This window comes from Balaenoptera acutorostrata, chromosome 15, assembly GCF_949987535.1.
Source record: "Balaenoptera acutorostrata chromosome 15, mBalAcu1.1, whole genome shotgun sequence".
NCBI classification, from domain to species: Eukaryota; Metazoa; Chordata; class Mammalia; order Artiodactyla; family Balaenopteridae; genus Balaenoptera; species Balaenoptera acutorostrata.
The window spans coordinates 42,332,204-42,356,987 of NC_080078.1; the positions used below are offsets into that span (position 1 = coordinate 42,332,204).

General features: G+C 48.9%; 1 protein-coding gene and 1 long non-coding RNA gene across 6 annotated transcripts in view; one reads left to right on the plus strand and one right to left on the minus strand.

The window, feature by feature from the left end:
• RIN2 (Ras and Rab interactor 2) overlaps window positions 1-24,784 on the plus strand; it is a 226,810-nt gene that overhangs the window by 177,042 nt on the left and 24,984 nt on the right. For all 5 annotated transcript variants that reach the window (XM_057529593.1, XM_057529597.1, XM_057529592.1 and 2 more), the window contains 5 exons: window positions 9,207-9,399; window positions 12,655-12,766; window positions 16,069-16,141; window positions 20,219-20,310; window positions 23,603-24,763. In XM_057529593.1, the coding sequence (XP_057385576.1) occupies window positions 9,207-9,399; window positions 12,655-12,766; window positions 16,069-16,141; window positions 20,219-20,310; window positions 23,603-24,763 (1,631 nt within the window). The remainder of the gene's footprint in view (window positions 1-9,206; window positions 9,400-12,654; window positions 12,767-16,068; window positions 16,142-20,218; window positions 20,311-23,602; window positions 24,764-24,784) is intronic.
• Window positions 20,072-24,168, minus strand: LOC130704912 (uncharacterized). The gene is made up of 4 exons (XR_009005471.1): window positions 24,036-24,168; window positions 23,274-23,392; window positions 22,465-22,564; window positions 20,072-21,691 (listed from the first exon to the last, which is right to left on the minus strand). It is a non-coding gene; the product is annotated as an uncharacterized LOC130704912 (long non-coding RNA).

Genomic DNA, 24,784 nt, shown 5'->3' on the forward strand with positions numbered 1-24,784 from the left:
CTTTCTCCCTCCCAAGGAATCAACCTCCTACCCCATCCCCGTCATGCCCAGAGCAAGCATTTATTCCACGCCTGCCCAGGGTTAGGCCTGAGTATGGCCAAGGGATGAAGTCAGTCTAGAAAGACATACGTGTGATACAGAGTAAAATGGGGTGAGCACCCCAGAGGCATATAAACAGTGGGTGAAGGAATTCAGCACAGCCACAGGAGCCCGGGTCGGGGGGTGGGGCGCTGGGGACAGGATTTGAGCCTGGTTTTGACAGGCGGGTCGGAGTCAGTTATGGACACTCAAGGACAGCTTGAACGTGGGCAAGGAGGGGGCTGAGCAGGGGCAAATAGATGCTTTTCTCAGGATGACCTTCCCCCTTGAAACTAAGAGAAGGGTTTGTGAAGATTAATACGGAAAAAATATTCTTGTCTCATTTGAACTGTCTCAGCCCAAGCTTCATTGATTGTGCCACGATTTTTCACTTATTCATGTACCATCTTTACTCTTCATCTACCTCATATTTTTCCTTAAATGGACTCACTTGTTACATTTATTTTAAAATAAATTTAATAAGCCAGTCATGAAAAGACAAGTGCCACGTGATTCTACTTTTATGAGGTATTATTTATTTATTTATCTATTTATTTATTTATTTTATTTTTTGGGCGCATTGGGTCTTCATTGCTCCCCGCAGGCCTTCTCTAGTTGCGGTGAGCGGGGGCTACTTTTCATTGTGGTGTGTGGGCTTCTCATTGTGGTGGCTTCTCTTATTGTGGAGCACGGCCTCTAGGCACATGGGCTTCAGTAGCTGCGGCACGTGGGCTCAGTAGTTGTGGTTTGCGGTCTCTAGAGCGCAGGCTCAGTAGTTGTGGTGCATGGAGCTCAGCTGCTCCATGGCACGTGGGATCCTCCCAGACCAGGGCTTGAACCCGTGTACCCTGCATTGGCAGGCGGATTCTTAACCACTGCGCCACCAGGGAAGTCCCTATATGAGGTATTTAGAGTCGTGAAATTCATAGGGACAGAAAGTAGAGGGTGGTTTCCAGGGACTAGGGGGAAGGGAGGAATGTGAGTTACTGTTTAACAGGTATAGAGCTTCAGATTTGCAAGAGGAAAACAGTTCTGAGCATGAATGGCTTTATTGGACGATTCTCAAATCAGGAAGCCTCCCATCTAGCCAGGAGAAAGACGCTCCCTCGAGCTGCAGAAAAGGAAAGGTTTTTTAAGGTAGAGAGGAAATGGAAACATGAAATTATTAGCAAAGAATTCGTTGTTTTTGGCAAGGTCACCCTCCTAAGGGAAAGGAAGGGGTCTCTCAGGCTGAATATATTATTAGTGCTTACAAGGAAATTTCAAGCTGGCTGGTTAAAGGTCACATTCCTGGGGAAGGTTGAAACCGTGCTTAGGTTAGGTAGTAAGTTTTGATGAGCTCAGCACAAGTGACTCCATTTGGGACCTGTTGTTTCTTTTTTAACAGTACTGATGGTTGTACAACAATACGAATGTATTTAATACCACTTAAAAATGGTTAGGATAGTAAGTTTTATGTCATGTGTATTTTTCCACAATAAAAAATGGGGAAAAAAGTAAATATCCCCACCATAATTGGGAATTACACTAAATACATGTAACTATTATATTAAATACTGGACATTAAAATAAAAACTGTGCTTCCATGTACTACCTTAGTGTATCCAGCACTCTTTTGGAATTACTGTCAACTTTTAATAAACCATTGAAAAGTTATAAAATATCAAAATTATTCTATCCTAACAGGTAGGGTTTTGTTTTGTTTTTGAGTTCTTTGCTTTGTAGCAGGACTTCAGCTCTTTATGTGAGGCAAATAGGCAATGAGATGAATCTTAAGCCATAATTAAGTCCTAGGCAAAAGCAACTTGGAACCTTGGGCTCTGCCCTTGTTTTTTGTTTGTTTTTGTTTTGTTTTATTGACGATGTTAGCATCTTATTGATAATAGTCAGCCCCATCTGTTTCTCTTGATTCATCCTCTGACTGTTTATTAGGCCTTTACAGTGTAAGCAAGGAAAAACTATTAGTTTTCTTAAAGGTCTGGAAGGTCCACTGGTGACTTTCAGGGAACCAGCCCTCGGGCTGCAGGAAGAGCTCTGAGTCTTCCCTGAGAGTTATCTTTGCTGGAAATCCGGGTAGGGCCTGGGAGGTAAGACCCAGGTAGAGCCTGTCTCTCACCCCTTCAGATCCCACGAGGCGGCCCTTGTGAATTACTCAGCGCCACATCCAACGCCAGGATTGGCCTGAAAAGAGCAGGCACAGTGGGCAGGGCACTGCTTCCACGAAGAGAACTGCCTTTTGTAAAGCCTGATAGAGGAGATCAAGGGTGGTGCGTGGGGCAAGGAATTGAGGAGTAGGGAAGAAGGGGACAAAGGCCGAAAGCCAAGGTGTACTTTAAGGGGTTGTGATAATCCTTCCTGCAAATAATCCTGCAGACTTAGTCATCCACATGTCTCCACATGACTCAACTTACAGAGCCCACTAGTTCTGTTAGTAGAGGCAAAGCAGAAAACCTAGTCAAAATATAAGGCCGGCTTTTCCATGAAGGAGATTGCAAAGGTAGCGAATTCCAAGGTAGATGGGATAGGGTTTGTGCAAAGGTGCATTGCTCTCTTCCATGCAAACACACAGAGCGAGCCAGGGAGCCATGGAATCTGGTTTGGGAGCCCACCTTATATATATATCATATAATTATATAGATATAATTCCTCAGGGCACTTGCCATTCATTCTACGAGAGGTTTTCTGAAGTTGTTAATCGACTAAACCTGTCTCTTTTCTCATTGAACTGTGATATGACACTCTGCTCTAGAAAGGAAAAGTCTTAGCACATTTAAAATATTTAATTGAAATAGCTTTTGTCCTTAAAAACTAATCAAGTACATCTTATCGTAGGTATTGATATAAATTATCCATTTAAAAAATGTAGTTGTTCAGCTCCATGATGTGTTTCTAATGCACACAGGAAAGGTTTGGAGGGCTTTCTGTTTTTTCTGTATACTTGTTTTGTCCCCATGTCCTGACTGAGGACAGAGCCCTCCAGAGCACTGCACTCGTGCTGAGACCCATTCGCCAGATGGACGTGTGCCACCCTTGTTGAGAGGAACAGTTGGGCATTTTGCCTTGTATCTAGTTCCCTTAAAGTTCATTTCTGCTATTCAACAGCTGAGCTAGGATTCTTGGATACAGAAGGTTGTCGAGAGTATCGACTGCACTGAAACAACTTCACGTCAAAGTTTCCTGTATTTTATGTATTGCTTTCTTAATTGCCTGTCTTTATTTGAAAAAAAAAGACTTAACTGTAAAGTAATGTGTTGTTTGGGCTGGAGCTGGGGAGAGGGAGTGGTGTACTGGGAGGGACAAGGGAGCCTTTCTGAATATACTTTGGTTTAGACCCTGGACCTTAGAAGCTGCCTCAATGAACTGGGCCGTCCTCTGGGGTTCTGGATTAGGAGGACAAGAAAGCATCCCTTGGGGACACTGCTGCAAGTTTGTGGTTTCTCTGAGCTGAATCTGATTCTGTGATCAGGTCTTTCTGCCCGTCCTGCATTAGGATGCGCGGGCTGCCATCACTTTTTCTTGCACCTGCCTAGGCTACCAACGCCTGGTCCCGGGAATGACGGGAACACAGCCAAGTGGAAAGGCCACTCACATCCCACACTCTGAAGAGTCTTAAATTGAGTGTGACCAGAATGTTAGAGAGCCCTGCCCCCGCCAGAGCGGGTGTAGTTGCCACCCATCTGCTGTAGAGCCCTGAGGCCCGGGTTGGTTGGAATGGGAGCACATACTGTCTGAGTTTTCCAGTGTTTGTTCTCTGCCCCTGGAGGCACCTTAGGTTTGTGGGGCATTCTGTGCTTTGCCCAGTATTTTCACATGTGGGTGCAGGTCTCACTGAATCCATGATTGAGCTTCATCTCCCCATGAAAGTGGGCCTAGACACTTGGAAATAGTAGTAATAGTTGAATAAATAAATGAATCCTACGCTCATAAAAGCCCAGTGAGATGCTGTATATTTTCCCATCCCATTTTCCCCAACCTATTATTTTGAGAAATTTCAAATTGCAGAAAAGCTGCAAGAAGAGTACTATTCACCCATACTCACCAGTTGTTGAAATTTTACCACATTTTCCTTACCTCTGTATTTTTCCCTTTTTTTGAGGGGGTGGAAGGGCATGAGGGGCTGATCATTTGGTACTTAATTTCTAACATTTTCACACTTTGCCTCTAAATTTTTCAGTATGCATCTCTTAAGAACAAGAACATTTTCCTACATAACCATAATAAAGCTACCACAGTCAGGAGATTAAATATCAATACAGTGTTATCTAATATATACCCTTTCCAGATATTCCCAATTGTTCTTTTTTTTTTTTTTAAGATGAAATGAGCCTACCTCATTTTTTTTTTTTTTTTAATTTTATTTATGGCTGTGTTGGGTCTTCGTTTCTTCTGCGAGGGCTTTCTCTAGTTGTGGCAAGCGGGGGCCACTCTTCATCGCGGTGCGTGGGCCTCTCACTATCGCGGCCTCTCTTGTTGCAGAGCACAGGCTCCAGACGCGCAGGCTCAGTAATTGTGGCTCACGGGCCTAGTTGCTCCGCGGCATGTGGGATCTTCCCAGACCAGGGCTCGAACCCGTGTCCCCTACATTGGCAGGCAGATTCTCAACCACTGCGCCACCAGGGAAGCCCCCAACTGTTCTTTATAGCTGCTTTTTATTCTGAGGCCGTATGTGATCAATTCCGTGCACTCAACATGGTTGTCACATCTGTTTAGTCTCCTTTTATCTACAGTAACCCACAGTTTCTTTTTTTTAAATAATCTTTCACCACACTGACATTTTGAAGAGCTCAGGCCAGTGGTTTTGCAGAAGTCCCTGAATTTGGATTTGTCTGTTTCCTCCCATGTGGATTCAGGTTAAATACATTTGGGGGCCGGAGGACTAGGTGGTGTTATAACCTTCTCAGAGCATCAGAGGTCAGAGGTACCATGTCAGGTGCTGGAGATGTTGACCCTGATCGCTTGGTCAGGGAGATGTCTCCTAGGTTCCTCCACTGTCAGGTCATCTTCTCCTCTTCAGGATAAGGAATCCATGGGATGATATTTTAAGGCTGTGAACGTTCTGTTTCCTAAGTCTTTCATTAACATCCATTCATGAGATGTTATTTGCCACTTTCAGACAAAGCTTAAAAAGGGATCTGGCCAGGTCTCAGGTGCCAGCCTTCCCACTGTGACCATCTCCTGAGTCTCCTACTCCGTGGTTTATCTTTTATAAGCCACTCATCCTTTGCCCACCTTCACAATTTCCATGCAGACATCTGTCTTAGAAATCATGGTTCTATTCATCTCATCAGGTTCTTTCTTGGGTTGGATTCTCTAGAAACAGAGCCAGAGACAGGGCTTATAGGATGGGATGGGGAGGAAGCCAGGCAAAGATGTGGGGTCAGCAGGGGTGTTGCCTCTGCCTGACCCCTCAGGGAGCTCTGAAGTGGGACTAGCACCCCAGACGCGTTCCACCTTGAGGCAAGAAGCCCTGTCCTACACTCTGTATCAGTGTGTCCATGAGCAGTGCGTCTGCTCCCAGGGGAGGGCATAGCTTCCTGGGTTGTCCAGAGAAGGGGGCAGATGTGAGCTTTTGGCAGCCAGCACTCATAGCAGCAGGGGCATGGATGCCCGGTTGGTAAAGGGGGTCTAGGTGGGCAGGGCGCCAACAGCATCCACTACAGTTTCAGTATTTCCCTCATTAGTTCTTTCCCAAGGCTTGTCCCCGATAAGCGGGACAAGCATGAGCTTAGTCATTTGTAAAGACAAGGTCTAATTTATGGTTGCTCCTTATGAGGCCCCATGAATCTTATTCACCGCCTTCCTGTCTGGGCCGTGGTTTTTAAAGGTGAGGTCGGTTGTCAGAACAAAGGCTTTATAGCTTCTTTTTTGGGGGGGGGGGTGGGGATCTCTCTCACTCTTATATTTCTTTTTTTTTTTTAAACATCTTTATTGGAGTATAATTGCTTTACAGTGTTGTGTTAGTTTCTGCTGTATAGCTTCTTAACAACTTGAGCAGGATGGGCCCTTCTAAGGAAGGAAGAAGTGTCAACTCTCAGCACATGAGTGTCAGGATTGCTGTGTTACAAGTGGTAGAATTTGGTCTTGGTAAAATATCACCAACTTGAGACGGCAGGGCTGAAATATGTCTTTATTAGAGTTCCCAGAACTCTTTCAATGGCTTGTTACCGGTCTCCCCTCCCCTCCAAAAAAAAAAAAAACCTAATTGGGTCTGAGTTCAAGTGCATATTTTGCTCTTAGGTCTCAAGCACGTGCTACTCAAGTTCTGGGATTGGCAGCATCAGAGTTACCCCAGAACCTGCTACAAATGCAGAATCCTAGGCCTACCCCGGACCTGCAGAATCAGAATATCTGGGGCTGAAACCAGGAAGTGTGGCTTCACACCCCCCAGGAGATTTCTCACCCAGGCTCAAGTGCTGATGCAAAGCAATGGTCGTAAACTTGGCTGTGCCCTGGGGTCTCCTGGGGAACCTAAACCATTCTGATGTCTGCAGTTCTGCCCCAAAGTGTCTGATTTGTTTGATCTGGGGGTGCAGTCTAGCCATCAAAAAAATTGAAACTCCCCAGGCGATTTTCATGGGCAGCCAGGGGTGAAAAATCACTGCTGTAAAGTTGCCTGCATTACCTCATGGGAAAGGAATTTTAACACCAGCTTCATTTTGAAGAGTTTGTTCCTAGAGCTGCAAAGATTCACTTCAAAATACCTGAAGGCCCTGGAATGGCATTTCCAGAATGAGGAACTGCCCTTTCTGGGCACAGATGGTCCCATCTGGAAAAGTGCAGCAGCGGTAAAGAAAAACACTCACATATTTGAGAGCAGAGGAGATGTAAATCTTGAATGGGAACACGAGATTCTTTAGATCTGGAGCAAGTCAAGAGGTGATGGAAAGGGTGGGGAGGTGGTCTCTGGCGGCCCTCGTGCTGTCATCGTGGGGGGCTGTTTCTGAGCCTGCACGCCCCAAAATGTTCACTTAGGTGGGCTTCCTCTTAGGGGTGGAGTGGTCCACGTGGGGGTGACACACCTCCTTTCCCCCCCTCCCCTTCATTCAGACCCACCACCTGTCTTCCTCACTGTTAAAGCCTTCCTCCAGGCCATATATTTGGGTCTCTTTGAGTGTAGACATTTGAAGATGTTGTGTACCCCACCTGAACTCGGCCGTGCAGACGTGGATGGTCAGGGTCTGAGTTCAAGTTAAAGCCTTCCTCACTGTTAAAGCCTTCCTCCAGGCCACACATTTGGCTCTCTTTGGGTGCAGACATTTGAAGATGGTGTGTACCCACCTGAACTTGGCCGTGCAGACATGGATGGTCAGGCCTGGTGGTCCCACTGGCTGTTCCAGGACCATGTTGATGACCAGCTCATGGAGAGCTCTGAGCGTGGTAGAGGGGAAGACACCCAAGAGCTTAAGCAGCCTCGGGCAGGGGTCTCCACCCTCTCTCGACAGAGGCCTGCCCTTGGGCAGGTTCCTCAAGCAACCTGAGCCTCCTGGTCCTCTTTTTGAAAACTGGGATCCTGGCACCTCCTTTCTGGGCTACCATGAGGAATAGATGAGAAAATATTTATAAAGGTTTGGCCAACAGTAGACACCACATGGATACAAGCCATCCTGTGTTCACGATCTCACCTGTTACTTGCAAAGTTGGAGGAACACCAGACCTCTTGAATTTCTACCTCTGCCATTTCATGGCTGTTTATTACTCTGGACAGCTCAGGAGCTTCTTGGGGCTCAGTTTCCTCATTTGTAGAATGGGGATTAAATACTCAATAACAGGGTTAGGGTTGGGTGCCAAGGGAGATGACGGACATCAATATGGTATCTTTTTTTATAAATTTATTTATTTTTGGCTGTGTTGGGTCTACACGTGGGCTTTCTCTAGTTGTGGTGAGCGAGGGCTACTCTTCGCTGCGGTGCGCGGGCTTCTCATTGCGGTGGCTTCTCTAGTTGTGGAGCACGGGCTCTAGGCGCGCGGGATGCAGTAGTTGTGGCATGCAGGCTCAGTAGTTGTGGCTCGTGGGTTCTATAGAGCAGGCTCAGTAGTTGTGGCGCACGGGCTTAGTTGCTCCGTGGCACGAGGGATCTTCCCGGACCAGGGCTCGAACCCGTGTCCCCTGCATTGGCAGGCGGATTCTTAACCACTGCGCCACCAGGGAAGTCCAATTTTTTTTTTTTTTTGAGATCTCATCACATGCCATGCAATTCTGTGGTTTTCAGTATTTCACAAAGTTGTACAACCATGAGCTCACCTCATTCCAGAACATTTTCATTACCTCGAAAGAACCTCCATTCCCACTAGCAGTCATGATATACCCCACGCCGCTCCCCATCCCCGGCAACCACTAATCTTTCTGTCCCTATGTTTTTACCTAATCTAGGTATTTCATATAAGTAGAATCAGTACACTATTGTGTCCGGCTTCTTTCACTTAGCGTGGGGTCTTCAAGGTTTATTCATTTCGTAGCATGGATCAGTGCCTCATTTATAAAAAGAATGAATGACTATAATGGCTGAATAAAATTCCATTGTATGGATATACCACATTTTATTTACCCATTCTTTAGTTGATGGAGATTTGGGATGTTTCCACTTTATGTATGGCAATTATGAATAATGTTCATATGATTTTATGAATAGCACAACACACCATTCAACTGTGGGTTTCTATTGGAAATAATATAGTAATGAAAATGAAAGTGCCTGGAAAGAAACGAAATCCAGTTCTTTGGGTACAAGATGAGTGTGCGTGAGTGTGTGTTTGCTTTTAGCGCTTGCCTGGTCGTGCTTTTGACTTCATGGTTACCATATGGAATTTAGCATTTAGGGTGTTTGGCTCAAAGTAAGAAATGTTCTATGGCAGAAGAGTAAACAGCATTTAGGATGTTTAGAACCTTGTGAAAACTGGGTTAGAAGTAGAAGGTTGGGTGTGTTGAGTGTTGTTGAGTACTGTCTGTAACGTTAGAGATGAAGAGTGAAATAGAGCTTGGTGTCTGCCCCCGGAAAGCTTTCAGCCTGGAGGGGAAGGCAAAGGAGGTGGTGATGACAGGACGGCCCCGCCTAGGGGACCGAGGAATGCTGTCCTTGTGCGGGGGATCGTGCCGCAGTCGTTTGACCCCTGCCAATTCTCTCTCCTAGCATGGTGAGACACAAGGACGATGGCTACTCCGAGGAAAAGGATGTGAAGACCTGTCCCCGGGACTCTGGCTACGACAGCCTGTCCAACAGGCTCAGCGTCTTGGACCGGCTCCTGCACACCCACCCCATATGGCTGCAGCTGGGTCTGAGCGAAGACGAGGCGGCAGGAGTCCTACGGGCACAGCCTCCGGGGGTAAGACTCAGAAGCGGGAAAGCAGGTGGAGGCGGGCAGGGTTGCCGCTTCCTTAAAGAGAAAGACGTGGAGTTCCAGAGAGCTCTTCCCAGCCTGCAGGGAGCACGGTTCCCGGTGTGTACCTCGTTCCAGTGCAGAGAAATTCTGGAAATTATAGAGGCAGCTCCCAGGAACAGAGCCCTTCATGACATGATTTGTCTTTCTGCCTTCCTCTGCCTGGTGACCATGTGTACCCAGGTCTGCAGGATAACCAGGCACCTGGGTCCTGAGGAGGGGCCGCTGGCTGGAGGCCCTGGGCCTGCCTTCTGGAGATCTGACGTTGGGGATAAGTCTGGTTGTGGGGTCCTCAGTTGCCCCTGTGGTTTTCCTTTCAGTATGAGCCTGGGAACCCTGCCAGGGCCCAACCATCTAACGTGCGACCCAGTCTTCAAAAGTTCCATGTCCATAGTCTTGTCTGCTCTGGCTGTCAGTGTGATCCTCCTTTCCTTGGATTGTCTCAGGGACAAATCAAAGTCCAGTTGGGTTTTTTCAGCTCCCCCCTACCCAAGACCAGTCTCATCTTACTCAAGCCCACTCCATGACGCTATAGAAGTTTCTCAGAAAATGTTATTCAGTGATGGGTAGGTATTTCCTGTGCTGCCTGACATGGTAGCCACTTGCCTCATGTAGCTATTTAAATTACATTAATAAAATAAAATAGAATAAAAAATTTGGTTCCTCAGTGGCATTAGCTGCATTTTAAAGGCTAACTAGTCCCAGGGGTTGGTGGCTACCATATTGGATGGATAGCGCAAAGTAGTGACCATTTCCACCATCATAGAAAGTTCTACTGGACAGTGCTTGTGTACAATGTCTACTTCCAAAACAAGGATAAATACAGTAAATCACAGATAAAATAATACTGGAAACAACACACAACAAGAGATAGAAACTAAGAAATAGATGGAGAGGCAAGGAGAAAATTCCTTCGGTAGCTGGCTGAAGAATGTTGTAACAGTTGGGCACAAAAATAAATTTTTAAGTTTCCTATCAGCCAGAGCTTGTCAGTTATCACTTTTTGACTTGTGAGTCTTTGTTTCTCATCTGACAGAAGCAGAAGGACTAAGTCCTCTGTTGGAACACACTCAGGGTGACAAGCACAGTATTCGATCATCTCTGCAGAGAATTCCTTGGCCAGCATGCCGGGTTGTTGCCCTTGGTTTTGGTCGATATGATCAGGACCCCCTTCTGTGAGGCCCCCACTTTTTTCAGGTTGAGTTGTCTGCTCCTGTATTTCTGCAAAAATTCCAAAGAGGGAGGTTGCCATGTTGCTAGGCAACAATTCCCCTCCCTGCCCGTCCCCGCTTCTGGAGTCAGGCACGTCCATTCCTGCTGAGACCTGATGGGGAGCAAGTCAGGCAGAAGGTTCTCCACCTACCTGAGCCCTGGGCAGGACCTGCCTGACGGGGTGGGGCAGGCCGAGGGCGGGGTGAGGACGGGAGAGGCCACGGTTCACCAGGAGAAGTGAGGATGTTGAAGAGAAGGAAGGGCAGGTGTGTGAAGGAGAGAGATTTGAAAGACCAGCTCTGGTGGCATCTGGTCCTTGGGACGCCACCATCCCTGATTCATCTACAACCTAAGACAGTGGCCGGCAAACTGTTTCTATAAAGAGTCGGAGTGTCACTATTTGGGGCTTTGTAGCCCATACAGTCTCTGTCACAGCCACTCAACTCTGCCATCGTAGGGCAGCCATAGCCATAGACAGTACATAAACCAAGAAGCAAGGCTGTATGTCAATAACACTGTGTTTGTGAAAGCAAGCAGCAGGATGGATTTGGTCTGTAGGCCATGCTTTGCCAACTGTTGACCTAAGGTTTCAGACGTTCAGGAGATACAGCTTAGAGGTTGTGCCCTCCCTGACCCCAAGGCTCAAGGAGATCCCACCTCTCTAAGGGAGCGATACTTCTTTCCACCAACCAGCAGCTACCTCGCACCAGTACTTTGGGGCTTTTACTCAACACGATAGCATTGAGGAAACACCTGCTTAAGCTTTAGGGTGACCCAGAGCCATTGACTCCCAGAGCTGGCAAATTTTTTGGCTGCCTCCCTATGGGTGCTGGGAAAAAAGAGGGAACTTAAGATCTTCCTGTCTCCTTACCAGATACCCAATTCCCGTTACCCCTCCTCCCCAAAAACTCATCTTAGGAGCTATTGACTGGACATTGAGAAAGAAATGAAGATTAGGTGGAAAAAATAAAAGGCTGTAGAAAAGCAGGAGAGAGTAGGTATCCAAATGCAGAGGAAAGAGAAGTAGGTAAAGAAACAGGACAGGATGGGATCCTTGGAGAAGGCTCATGTATCCCAGGAGGGAACAAGGACGCAGCGGATCACCACCCTGCAAACTCCAGGGAGTGCCATTTGATTTGTTGTCTAAGTAGATGGCGCCCCCTGGAGTTGTGCAGTGCATGGCCTGCATAGCAGCACGCGGCATACTCACCTCTGCAGTGACAGAGGATAGGATGGTCTCCTGAGATCAGCACCGGGAGTTGGGTGGCTTTAAACATACATCTAAAGACATTATTTGGAACTGGAGGGAGCTGTCATAAAGTGAAGCGAGTCAGGAGTAAAGTTAGGACCGCCAACCTCAGTGTTGGCTGTGGCGAACCTCAGAGCCCAAGCTACCTGTCTCCCAAGGGAAGTTGCCATTTTCAGCTCCAGCAGATGTGGCCATGCCTGGTCTTGCCTTACCATCTCATTTTCCAAGAGAAGCTAGACATTCGGATTTTAATGTGAAAAACAAAAAACCTTGTGCTTTTTCACTGTTGGCAACAAATTCAGATTTCTATCTTAAATACACCCATAAGCCAAATTAGCCAAAGAACTTCTAATTCACCACCTATGGCTTAGCCATGTTACCTGTGTCTAGAAATTTAGGGTTCGTCAACCAGCATGCCTTTATCAGACACAGGCTAGAGAATATGTACCGTGAGCTGTAAAGCAGTCACCAGACTGAAAATGCTTTTGCACACTTAGCCTCACGGAGAAGGTTTTGTCAAAGGGAAAGTGGGATTCTCCTGAGGCCAGTTACCAAAGAAGGGCATCTGTGGCCTGCTTGCTCATCACCCCTTTCCATGGCAGCAGTGTTCTGCTTTAAGCCGTGTAGTTCGGCTACGAGAGGGGTTCCACTCATGGATGCTGGGTGTGCAGGTAATCACATGTCCAGGTCCCAGCCTTTGAGATGTTTCCTAAGCTTGAATATTTTTTTCCCTCCCCTAGATCTTCCTGGTTCGTAAATCCACCAAAATGCAGAAGAAAGTCCTCTCCCTTCGCCTGCCCTGTGAATTTGGAGCCCCACTCAAGGAATTTGCCATAAAGGAAAGCACATACAGTAAGTGGTCAATGGATGGTTAGGTCCCGGTGACACGAGGGCCTGGGGTCTTTGAGCAAGTAGAAGAGGAGAGAGCCTGCACTTTGAGACGGACAGACGTGGGTCTGTGTCCCAGCGCTATCGCTTGTCCCCAGGATGACTGGGCAGGTAACCTACCCTAAGAGCCTCGGTTTTCTTATCTGTATAGTGTTAACAGTTCAGTTACACAACTTGTGTGCAAGGTTCGCATTCTACTGCCTGGCTTATGGCAGGGGCCTAACAGAGGCTGGTTTCCTCACCGTCTTCCCAGTTATGCAGGGTGTGGTCCCCAGGTTTGCTGATGACTAAGCTGCAGGGTGGGCTGCACAACTGAGCCTTTTTATGGGCTCTCACGCCAAAGAGTGTGTCTACACAGCTCTGTGAATAGTCCCTGAGGGGACATGTTCCCTCTAGGCCATCACTGTTCAGTGTGCTATGAAAGGCAGCTGATCGTAGGCAGAATCTAGCCCTTTGGAAAAATGGACTGGCTGAAGTTTTGGAGGGACAGTGGTCAGGGGTGTTGGTTTCTTTCTGCCGAACCATGGTCATTGGAAATCCGAAATCTTGGAAGGCCAAGTTTTCAATGGAAAAGGGAACAAACAGTCCTGCTGTCCTGCCAGGCCCCCAGTAGCAATCAGAAGATGGACCTACACCCCCAAGGGGAAGGCTTCACTGAGCCACAGGTGAGCAAGCTGAGGTGTGAAGGCGAGTTTGGATGCTGGTCAACTGTCCAATAAGATGATGGAGACCAGGTTCTCGTTATAACCTGAGCAAGCCTCAGTCCCTGCCTTTGAAGGCGCCGAAGGTCCTGAGACCAATTTCAGGGCAGATACTGGCTTCCACTCAGCCCAGAGTTCATAGTCTCGCTGAGCCCAGGAGTCATTAACTGGGTCTGGAGGAGGTGTTTCTGGAGCAGCCTCTCTGTGATGTATGACTGGCCTCAGGTCCCGTGATGTTTTCCCTCCAGGCCTCTCCCAAGGTCCCTGGCTTCAGGGAAAAGCTTCCACGTGCAAAGTCATCTGAGCAGTCACTGAACCTGGCTCATGATCCGCCGGTTTATTTACATTAGGAGGGAATCAGAAGGTAGATTTCAAACCCACCATCTGAAAGGCAATGAATTAAATATTAAATGAAGAAAGGTGATTCTGAGTTGGCTTTTGAAGCTCAGCTAGCCAAGAAGTAATATATCTAAGTGGTTTTTTGTTTTTTGTTTTAATTATATATTTACTTTTGGCTGCATTGGGTCTTCGTTGCTGCACACGGGCTTTTCTCTAGTTGTGGCGAGCGGGGGCTGCTCTTCGTTGCGGTGCGTGGGCTTCTCATTGCGGTGGATTCTCTTGTTGTGGAGCACGGGCTCTAGGCGCGCAGGCTTCAGTTAGCTGTGGCTCACGGGCTCAGTAATTGTGGCTCACGGGCCTAGTTGCTCCGCGGCATGTGGGATCTTCCCAGACCAGGGCTCGAACCCGTGTTCCCTGCATTGGCAGGAGGATTCTTAACCACTGCGCCACCAGGGAAGTCCCTGAAGTGGTTTTTAAATCCTTTCTAACAGCCAAAGTTAACCATGATAAGTTAGCCTGCAAATCCCTCCTTCCCCTCCCGCAATAAGTACAGTTAGTGTTTGTACTTTAAACTTTCCTTGTTCACCTGAGGTCCCTCCCTGGCTGAACAATTTTCCTCCCTATTTTGTAAAGACTTTTATCACTTCCCTAGTCCTCTCCAGGTGACTTAAAGTGGCTGAAAGAGCTAGTCTGAGCAAAGCATTAACCTGCCTATGACTGATTACCACCAGGCCTCAGTCCCACCGGTTCCCCTTCCCGGCCAGGGTCTACCTTCTCTGCAAATTGAGGTGCACTGAGAGAGGAAGAACTGGCTTTAAAAACATAAGATATTTTGTCATAACATCTGGACAGTGTGTTTCATAATAAGTACCACCTCATATCTGTGTAGACTTCTTTCACATGTTACTCCCTTTTTTTAAATGTTTATTTATTTACTTATTTGGTTGCGCCGGCTCCTTAGTTGCGGCATGCGGACTCTTAGTTGCGGCATGTGTGTGGGATCTAATTCCCTGACCAGGGATTGAACCTGGGCCCCCTGCATTGGGAACGTGGAGTCTTACCCACTGGACCACCAGGGAAGACCCTAAGTTACTATATTTTTTTTAAAAATTGCACTTCCCACTACTATCCTTCTGGGAGACGAGGGAAGTACAATTATGGTCCATTTTACAGATGAGAAAACCGAGGCTCAGAGAGGTTAACCTACCCCAAGTCCATTCCCTTTTACTTAACTCACGAAATTGTGGTGCACATGTGTGTGTGTTTCTGTTTCTGTGTCTGTCTGTCTGTCGCTCGTGGTATATGTGTGGAGGTATAGATGTGTTCGGGGTGCTACAGAAATAGTAAGCGACATAATACAACGTAAGCAAGTAATAAGCAAAATAAATGAGGCTATGGAAGGGAGAGAAACTCGTCTGATTGAGGAAATGAGGAAATCTTCACACAGCTGAGGCTCTTTGGAATGTTGCTGGAAGAATGGCTGCAGGGGTGGCATTTTGGCAAAGAGGGAGTGAGGAGTGGTTGGCAAATACGTGAGTTTTTGAAGTCAAGCCGCTCTCTGTTGCATCATCTAGAAGATGTATGAAATGGTACACCGTCTTGCCAGAATATTTCCTGCACGCTTGCACGTTTGCACGCTTGGTGGTGGCGGTGGGAGTGGGTAGGGGCTAAGTAAATGAATTTTAGAATCTTTCCTACAGAGTTGAAGTCAAAGCTGATTTATGAGAACCCCGTGTTATCCTCCAAGCCTCGAGCTCCTTGTCTGCCTTGTGTCTGTACCAGAAGTGGCCCGTTTTGGCAAAGAGGGTTGTGACCCAGGAGGTCCGGCCCGGGAGGGTCAAGGGCCAGTGGGGCCTTGGTGTCCCCCAAGCCCTGTCTCCTGATGGCCTCTCACTCCAGCCAGTCTGGCCCCTTGACCCTGCCCAGCTTTGCGTCCCAAACTTTAAAAAAAGATAGCTGTGTCATTTGAGTCTGCGCTGGTCTGTTTACCAGGCACTGGAGCACGTGCTCCAATGAGTCAGGGGCCAGACTTCTAGGCCCCCAACCCCTCCCCTGGCCTGTGTCTGGCGACCGCACAGCTGGTTCCCATCAGCCGTGCGGGAGTCGGTCGGGGAGCACAGAGATGCTTCTGCCCTCGCAGCAGGCAACATCCAACGTTGAGGGCCTTTCCTTTCCCAGGATGCGCTCAGGGACACTCAGCTGGTTTCCAAACTCTCTCTTTTCCAGCCTTTTCCCTGGAAGGCTCAGGAATCAGTTTTGCGGATTTATTCCGGCTCATTGCTTTCTACTGCATCAGCAGGTAAGGCCTCTTCGTCTCCCGATTTCAAGCCCCTGCTAGGCGTGTGCACTATCACCAGCCCCTGGGTTTCTTGATTCGTCCCGGGCGCAGGGCTCTGGAAGGCTTGTCACCTATTGAATGTCCCTGGAAGGATTGGCCCCTGAGGTGAGAGGGTCACCAGGGCCCCTGTGCCAGGCTTAAGATCAGAATGACTAGCCCAGCCCCTCTAAGTGTAAAATAACACGCACACGCAGAAAGGGACCCGTGATGCAAACGTGTAACGTTTAAAGGTCCCTGATAATGTTTCTGAAAAACCCCCAGTGGATGCAGTTCATCTAGAAATGTGGTTCCTTCAACCAGCCCATAAATCTTGCATCGGTCTCCTTCAGGCCCGCTGGGTACCCCTGTCTTTTTTGTAACTAAAGGGACTGTTTCAGTCTACATGAAGCCAAGCCCCAAATCCCGATGTTAACGAGTGTCAGGAGAGTGCAAGTTGGGGAAGGCTTTCTTCTTTGGCTCTGTGAGCCATCCCAGTTTCTCAAGTCAAGGGTTCTTTCCATGAATGAGGCTCAAAACTCATTGTCTGCAGTGGTCGATGTTGCCTCCCCTCAGGTAGCCTGGCTCAGTTGGCCTCCTTGGCTTTTCTTGTGTATCTGTCACAGCCGATAGAGCAGAGACGGGCTAGATCCTTGGGGGTTGGGGGGAGGGTAGGCACCAAGCTGTCCACTCCTGGAGGTCCCCAGGCCAGGCCAGCCGAAGCTGCAGTCAGTGGCCTGAGCGGGGGGGGGGGGGGGGGGCCACTTCCAGAGGGGGAGCCCAGCAGGAAGAAGGGGGGGGCTTCCTCCAGAATGGGACCAGAGCCCTGTGAGTGCCCTGGAGGGGCCGCCACCTGCCAGGGTGTGGGCAGGAGCCCTCACCTGTGTGAGGAAGTCCGCCCAAAGCGAGGAGGGCAGTGCAGAAGCCCTCACATCCCCAGGGATGCACATCTGCCCTGTCGTGAGCCCGGCAGCCCCTGGGAGTGACTGTCAACCCTGGCATGACGGTCAGAGGTGAGGCTGGCCAACATTTGCACGTTACAGTTTGCTTCTTGACGAGCCTGCCGTTGTTGTGAAAGATCATCCCACCTATAAAACAGGATTTGGCAGCCATGCATGAAAGATACCATCTCTCCCCTCGGTGGTCACTGTAAACTAAGTGCCGCTGTCTGGAGTCGCTTGGTGACTGAAGGGGACAGAGTACCTATAAGCCTTGGTGACCCACAAAGCATGATGCCAACACAAGATGCTCACAGGCAAATCCCTACGTTGACATTTTGTGATTAATATTTAGTCTCCTCCTCTTTAGAGATATGACATATAGAGTAAAAAAAATTAAAGAAAGAAATCTAGCTTATGCATGCATTAAAACTCTTGAGTGAAACGTTTATACAGAAGATGGCTTTATTTTGTCTGTTATGCAAGTTTTAGAACCAGGGTTAGGTGAGAAGGAGGCGCCCCCTCTTGTGTGTGTGTGTGTGTGTGTGTGTGTGTGTGTGTGTGTGTGTGTGTGTGTGAGAGAGAGAGAGAGAGAGGAGAGGCTGTGTCATGCCCTTGGCTGACACGGGGGGAGAGTACTCACACACAACATCTAATTTTCTAGTAGATGAAAGCCTAAAACCACCCATGACAGGTGTGGTTTCCTGTCATCTCTCATTAAGGAAAACCCAAACCAATTATGCAATATTTAGGCTCTAGGTACTGCATTGGGCAAAGTAAAACCTTAAAATAAACGTAGGTTGGTTTTGTTATGTGTGGCTTTCCTCCCAATTGCCTAAAGAAAGTTAGGTTTTCATTCAGTGGGTACAGCCATGGAAATACAGATTTGCATGATGCTTTGGCGTTACAAAATTCTGGTCTCAATAGTCTTCATTTAACATTATAATCAGGGCCATGGCCTCTCCTGGGTCCGGCAGCAGCTCTTACACAAACGCTGCATCCCCTGACGCTCCACCTGCTTCATCCAGAACAGATGCAAGTGGACGAGGTGCTCACAATGTTTGGGGACAGATGAAAGGGTCTCCTGGAAGCAGGAGGTGACCCGGGCTTAATACCCCAAGAAAGAGGAGCCTCCCGACTGCCAACTCCTAGCATTTATGTGAGCCCTCGTGTAACAAACCTTAGTAACAAACCTTACTAATTTGTTATTCATTGTCAACAGCCTCAAGGGCTCCGAAAGTCTCCAGTCATCCAGATTTAATCTGATTCAGCCTACAGTGTTGCCCAATCTTACCGTAAACTAGTTGTTTTGTATAGTTATTTTCTTCAGTGGAAATCTTCAGGTCATCTTGTGTTGACAAAACACAGGCAGGAGCTCCGAGCTTTGTCCTCACGTTCTCCACCCCAGCCACGGGGGGGTTGGGGTGGGGCGGGTGTTGGGGATGGGGGTCTCCTTGCTGTTCTTCATACATGCCAGACCCTCTCCCACCCCAGGGCCTTTGCACCTGCCGCTCCTTCTGCCTGGAATGTTCTTTCCCTCATAGTTTACTTCCTGGCCACCTTTAGATCTTCAGTCAAAATGCTACCTGCTCACGGGGCCTTCCCTGGCCAACTCTCACACTTGAACCCTCTTTATTTTTCCCCTTTTGTGCTTTACTTTTACCCATGGGGCACATCCCCTTCTCGTGTATTCTATGAATTGCTTGATTGTTCTCCGTCTGCTGGCGTCCGCTGGAGTGAAGCTCTGTGCAGGTGGGGACTTTGTCTGTTTTGTTCCCAGCACCTGGCATATCACAGATGACCATAGACTTTGCTGGATGGATGAATGAATTCTTTCTTTGTAACACCAGTACCACCACTGAAAAAAAATAAGTCCTTTTCTGATAAGTCACCCTTGTCATTGCATATTCATTCATCCATTTATTCAAAACACATTCTCTCCCTGTCTGTGTCAGGCAAGGCCCTGTGCTGAGCCCCGTGAAGATTTCATCAGTGCTTAGAGCATGATCCTAACCCTTGTGCATGAAGATGAACAAGTGCTTTTTAAGTCTGCCTCTGCCCTTTCGGAGAAAGCAGGAGGTCATGGTGGCGACGCTATGCCCTGGCCGCAGCAGGACCCTGGTGCCCGCCCAGCTCCTTCCTCTTGGGCCTGCTGGTCCGTGATGCTGCAGTGCATGTGTTTCCTGGTCTACACATGGCGCGATGCTGCTTGGGGGCAGGATTGTCACATGAGGTCCTTTAGATTTGCCTTTCTGCTCAAAGCATGGCCCAGGGTCAGGGAGCTTGACAGAAATGCCCAACCTCCGGCCTCCCCCAGACTTGCTGAGTCAGAGTGCAGCCTCACAAGACCCCCCCAGGGATTCAGGTGCACATTCCAGTTAGAGAAGCACTACCTTAAGACTCAAGAGGGAGTTTTGTCCCCAGCACACAAAGGACAATGCATGGGCTGTAGCTGGAACACGTCACAAATAAAACCAACAGACATTCATTGAGAATCTGCCGTGCGTAAGGCAGTGGGGGTAATACATTTTGGTTTAGGATCACACATTCCTGCCCAGGGAGTCGGGGCCCAACATTCAAAGCATCTAGCAAATCAATACCTAATGTGTTATTTGTATGATGGATCCAGCAACATAGTTAGCGATTCTGATATTAACTCCAGATACGGCTTAGCTACCCAGGAAGGCAATTTGGTCCTCGCTGCAAATACTGAAACCATGCGGGCTTGTCTCTCAGCCTGTCCTGCGTGTGTTAACGCAGGCAGGAGTAGTGATCTCACAGTCCTATCAGTAAAGACGAGTCTGGTTGGGTATGCTGTGATGTCTGTGTAGGACATCTGAAATAGTTTAAGCTATAGACAAACAACGGGGACCTACTGTATAGCACAAGGAACTATATTCAGTATCTTGTAATAACCTATAATGGAAAAGAATCTGGAAAAGAATATATACGTATAAAACTGAATCACTTTGCTGTATACCTGAAACACGTAAGTCAACTCTACTTCAATTAAAAACTAAAACAAAAATAAATAGTTTAAGCTAAAACATCTCTAGGATGGAAATGAAAGCAAGAGACAGAACAAGACATGTAATTACATGTATTCTCTCTTTTGAAAAATCAGGGACGTCCTGCCGTTTACCTTGAAGTTGCCTTATGCCATTTCAACAGCCAAGACTGAGGCTCAGCTTGAAGAACTAGCCCAACTGGGACTAAGTAAGTGGGTGCCCCTGCCCAGTTTCTCTTGACGTGAATGCATGGAGCAGAGCCAATGGCAGATGATACATCGTTGCATCAAAAAGCAACCCTCATCTCCATGGTAGAACTCCATGAGGCCCTGAGTCCCACCTTCTGAGAGTCTTTTTCTAAGTCAAACGTCCAACCAGCTGTCAGAGGCAGGTGCCGAGTTTGCCCAAGTAGCCCACGAATTCTCCCCACATCTCCCGTCGATGAGTTTGAGCTCCCCAAAATTCCAAGTCTTAAGGTAAGGTGAACCTCTGTCATGGGTCCTGCCCTTCTGTGGCATCTTGCTGGGGAAAGGCCGTGCCTGATGGACAGGGAAAGCCAGTGCAGGCACCTCCCGTGCATGAGTTTTATTCTAGAGGAACACACGGTGTTGATGGCACTTCTGTGCTTTGAGGAATTTGACAGCGCAGGCTTCCAGAGTAACATCTGTCTCAGTTCCTCTCTTGCTCAGTTCCGGCCCTGGTGTTCTGGGCCACGTCCTTTACGCCGCTCTGCATCCTCACTCCAGCCAGCTGGGCACTCGCTTCCCCTCCTGCCCTTTGCCAATGCCCCTCAACCCAGCCCCGTGGCGGACGGTGGATGGCAGGGGCTCAGGACACACCACTCCCCCAGTGTCACTTCTTGGTTCTGTTGCCCTGGGGAACCCGTGTGGGTTTAACTTTCACAAAAAATGTTTTCCTCCTCGATGGGAAGGGGGAATTCTCTTAAGATTTGGGGGCTTCAGTCTTCAGATAGACGAACAACCAGGCCGTAGTATTTGAGTTTATATACCAGTATATAGTATTTGAGTTTGGGATTCTGAAGTGCAAGTACCAGGATTCCTAGGACCTAAGAAACTATGATACTTGACCCAGCAAATAAGAAATATATGTGTCCCTCCTTTGGCCAGTTTGCCCCTAAATCTAAAGAACTTGTTCTGAAGCGGGTACCATTGCCAAGAGAGCCTACAAAATGCATAGAGAAGCCTGGAGGTAGATTCACATTCCCCTCTGAAACTTGGATTGTTTCAGAAGAATTGCCACATGCATCTGAGGCCTGTCTGACGGGCAGCTGGGTTTCAGGATTGGGAAATAGAATCCAGGTAAAAATATCAGGGCCGCATAAATGGCCCTGCTGGAAAGTCACGCCATCTCTGCCACCGAGTTTTACACACCTTTGGAGAGAGTTTAAAACATTTCCTGAATTTAAGATCAGATCATCAACTAGATTACAGGCCTCTCGAGGACATGCACCAGGTCTCCATTTCCTCTGGTGACCTCCATCCCCAGGACTCCTGGCTCAGTGGTCAGCCTGCTGTGTGTGCTTCGTGCCAGGGCTCCAGGACCGAAGTATCGGGGACAGCACTTGTGCCCTGCAAAGATCGAAGCAGAAACAGCTTTGCTCTGGTGGCCACTCACCAGAAGCAAATAAGGTCTCATTAATAGATATTCAATGTGTAATCGTCAATGTGCACCCTATCCATTTCGTGAAGAGACAGCGCCTTAAAAAATTCTTTACCTCATTTATTTGTTTGTCCAACAAGTCTTTCTGGAGGGTCCGCTATGTGGCAGGCCCTATGTCCCACAGCAAGGGTTCAAAGATGCATAGGGTCCCTCCCTGTCCCCCACTCCCCAGGTTTAGTCTGTATGGGAGGAACACATAACACGGGAACTAAGTGTTCCAAGTTTGTAAAGTCTTACAACAGTGGCAGCGGGACTCTAAGGAGGACGCAAAGGAGGCGAGAGCTGCTCTACACTGGCCAGTAGAAATAGATGTAAGGCAAGCCAGTGTGTACCTTTAAATTTTCTAGTAGCCACATGAAAGAAAATTAAAGGTGCAATTAATTTTTACAATTTATTTAATGTGATCTGCAATGTTAGTTCAATATATCATCCCTATTTTTTAAAGTATTGATCAAATATTTTACCTTCTTCTTTTCATGCTAAGTGTTTGAAATCCAGTATGTATTTTACCCTTATAGCACATCTCTATTCAGGCACTAAATTTTTGTCAGAAATACATGGATCTGTATTTAGATTTCGTTACATTTACAATTGAAAAAGTAGTTTCACATAAAGTTTCACATACTTGAGAGTTTCCCAGTAACCGAATTGAGTGTCAGTTTTTACATTCAAATTGATTTACCTGAAATAAATGGAAAATGGAGCCCCTCTGATCATGAGCTGGATTTCAAGCGCTCACTGGCCACAGGTGGCTGCTGGCTCCCCTATTGGACAGCACAGACCTAGAGGGAAGGAAGGATGAGAGAAAGCGGGAGACACAAGTCAAGGTCAGGCATGTTCACAGCACAGACAGGGCAGGACCAGGGCTCCCAGCCTCAGCCTCTCCCCAGGCCCCTGTGACCAGCCATTCTGGGCCCTCGGGAAAGAAACACAGTTTCAGCAAACACAACAAGGCAGAAGTGTAGAGACAGTAACCTATTCCAGATGGAAATTACAACAGGTGTTCATCACCACCACCGCCTCCCTCGATTTGTGTGGAAAACAGACCCGTCTGTCAAAGGGCGCCCAGGCAGTACGGCTGCAGTCAGCGATGTGCACCACTCCAAAGAGTGCTGGGCATCAATAGCCAAGGCCAGGAGGTTGTAGGATTTGGGAAGGATGGGCAGCAGACCACAAAGATGGGCGGGCGAACTTGCACTTAACCTTTGCATGAGCTGGCTGTCCCGTTTTTTGCTGATGGGACCCGTAAGTGTATTTTTCCTCCCTTTGGGTTTTAATGCTGAATGTGTCAAACCCCAGGCAGATTGTGTAACGTCCGCCAGCCCCAGCTGCTGGTCCTGCCCGTTAAAGGGGAACTGCGGGCCCCCTGCGGAGGGCACCCCGGGAGAAGGAATCAGAAAGGAGGAGGACTTGGTCTTTGAGGAGCAAGTAGGGAGTCCCATGGCCTTTTCCGGGCTCGCACTGTAACCACCCCAGTTCCTTTTTCCTCACCTGGGGAAAGGCCTGGCCGGCTCAGTGCCACGGCCAAGCCATCTCGCAAGGGCTTTGAAGGTGAAAAGCCTCCGGAGCCTTCCCACGAGCCGGCAGCTGGGCCTGGCAGCATTTCCACCCTTTCCAGTAAAGGAATGCAGTTAAAAAAAAAAAAGAGAGAGAGAGAGAGACAGAGAAAGAAAGAAAGAAAGAAAGAAAAACACCACACTCCAGTGTAGCAGCGCCTCCCCTTCCAAAGCTGTGCATTGCCAGGCAAGCGTGATTTTTTGTGAAGGACTGGCCGAGTGCACTGTATTTACATTCTTGTGTTCACTGATAATGACTTTCAGATTTTTGGAGCTCTCCAGCTGACAACAAACCCCCAAACCCTCCACCTCCCCATAGGCCTCTCTCCTCCGACGGTGTGGGTCCTGCCTCGCGTCAGCTCTGCCTTATAAATGGAGTGCATTCTATAAAAACCAGGACGCCCTCGGAGCTGGAGTGCAGCCAGACCAACGGAGCCCTGTGCTTTATTAATCCTCTGTTCTTCAAAGTGCACAGCCAGGAGATCGGCGGAGGCCCGAAGCGGCCCTGCACCCGGACTCCCCCCGACGCGAATGGCACGGAGAGGCCTCGGTCCCCCCCACCCCGGCCCCCGCCCCCCGCTATTAATAGTGTGCACGGCAGCCCCCAGCTGTCCGGGCCCGCGGCCCCCGCGAGCATGCCGGAAACCGTGGCCCATCACCAACACGGCGACGGAGCTCGGCTTGGAGCGAAACCAACCCCCGTCCCTCCGCCCCGGCTCAAGAAGCAGGCGTCTTTTCTCGAGGCGGAGGGCGGCGCCAAGACCTTGATCGGCGGCCGGCCTCGCCCGGAGCCCGCGGCGGGCCCGGCCGGCGGCGCAGGTGGAGCCCCGGCGGCGGCGGTGGAGGCGGTGGAGGAGGAGGAGGCCCCGCGGGATTGCACAAGGGCCCGGCCCGCCGCCGCCCCTGCATCCCCATCCCGGGCCCCGTGGCGCGGAGGCCGACAGAGGCTGAGTGACATGAGCATTTCCACTTCCTCCTCCGACTCGCTGGACCTGGACCGCAGCATGCCCCTGTTTGGTTACGAGGCGGACACCAACAGCAGCCTGGAGGACTACGACGTGGAGAGCGACCAGGAGACCATGGCCCCCCCCATCAAGTCCAAGAAGAAGAGGAACAGCTCCTTCGTGCTGCCCAAGCTCGTCAAGTCCCAGCTCCGCAAGATGAGCGGGGTGTTCAGCTCCTTCCTGACCCCCGAGAAGCGCATGGTGCGCAGGATCGCCGAGCTGGCCCGCGACAAGCGCACCTACTTCGGCTGCCTGGTGCAGGACTATGTGAGCTTCCTGCAGGAGAACAAGGAGTGCCACGTGTCCAGCACGGACCTGCTGCAGACCGTCCGGCAGTTCATGACCCAGGTGAAGAACTACTTGTCCCAGAGCTCGGAGCTGGACCCCCCCATCGAGTCGCTGATCCCCGAAGACCAAATAGGTGAGTACCCACCTTGCCTTT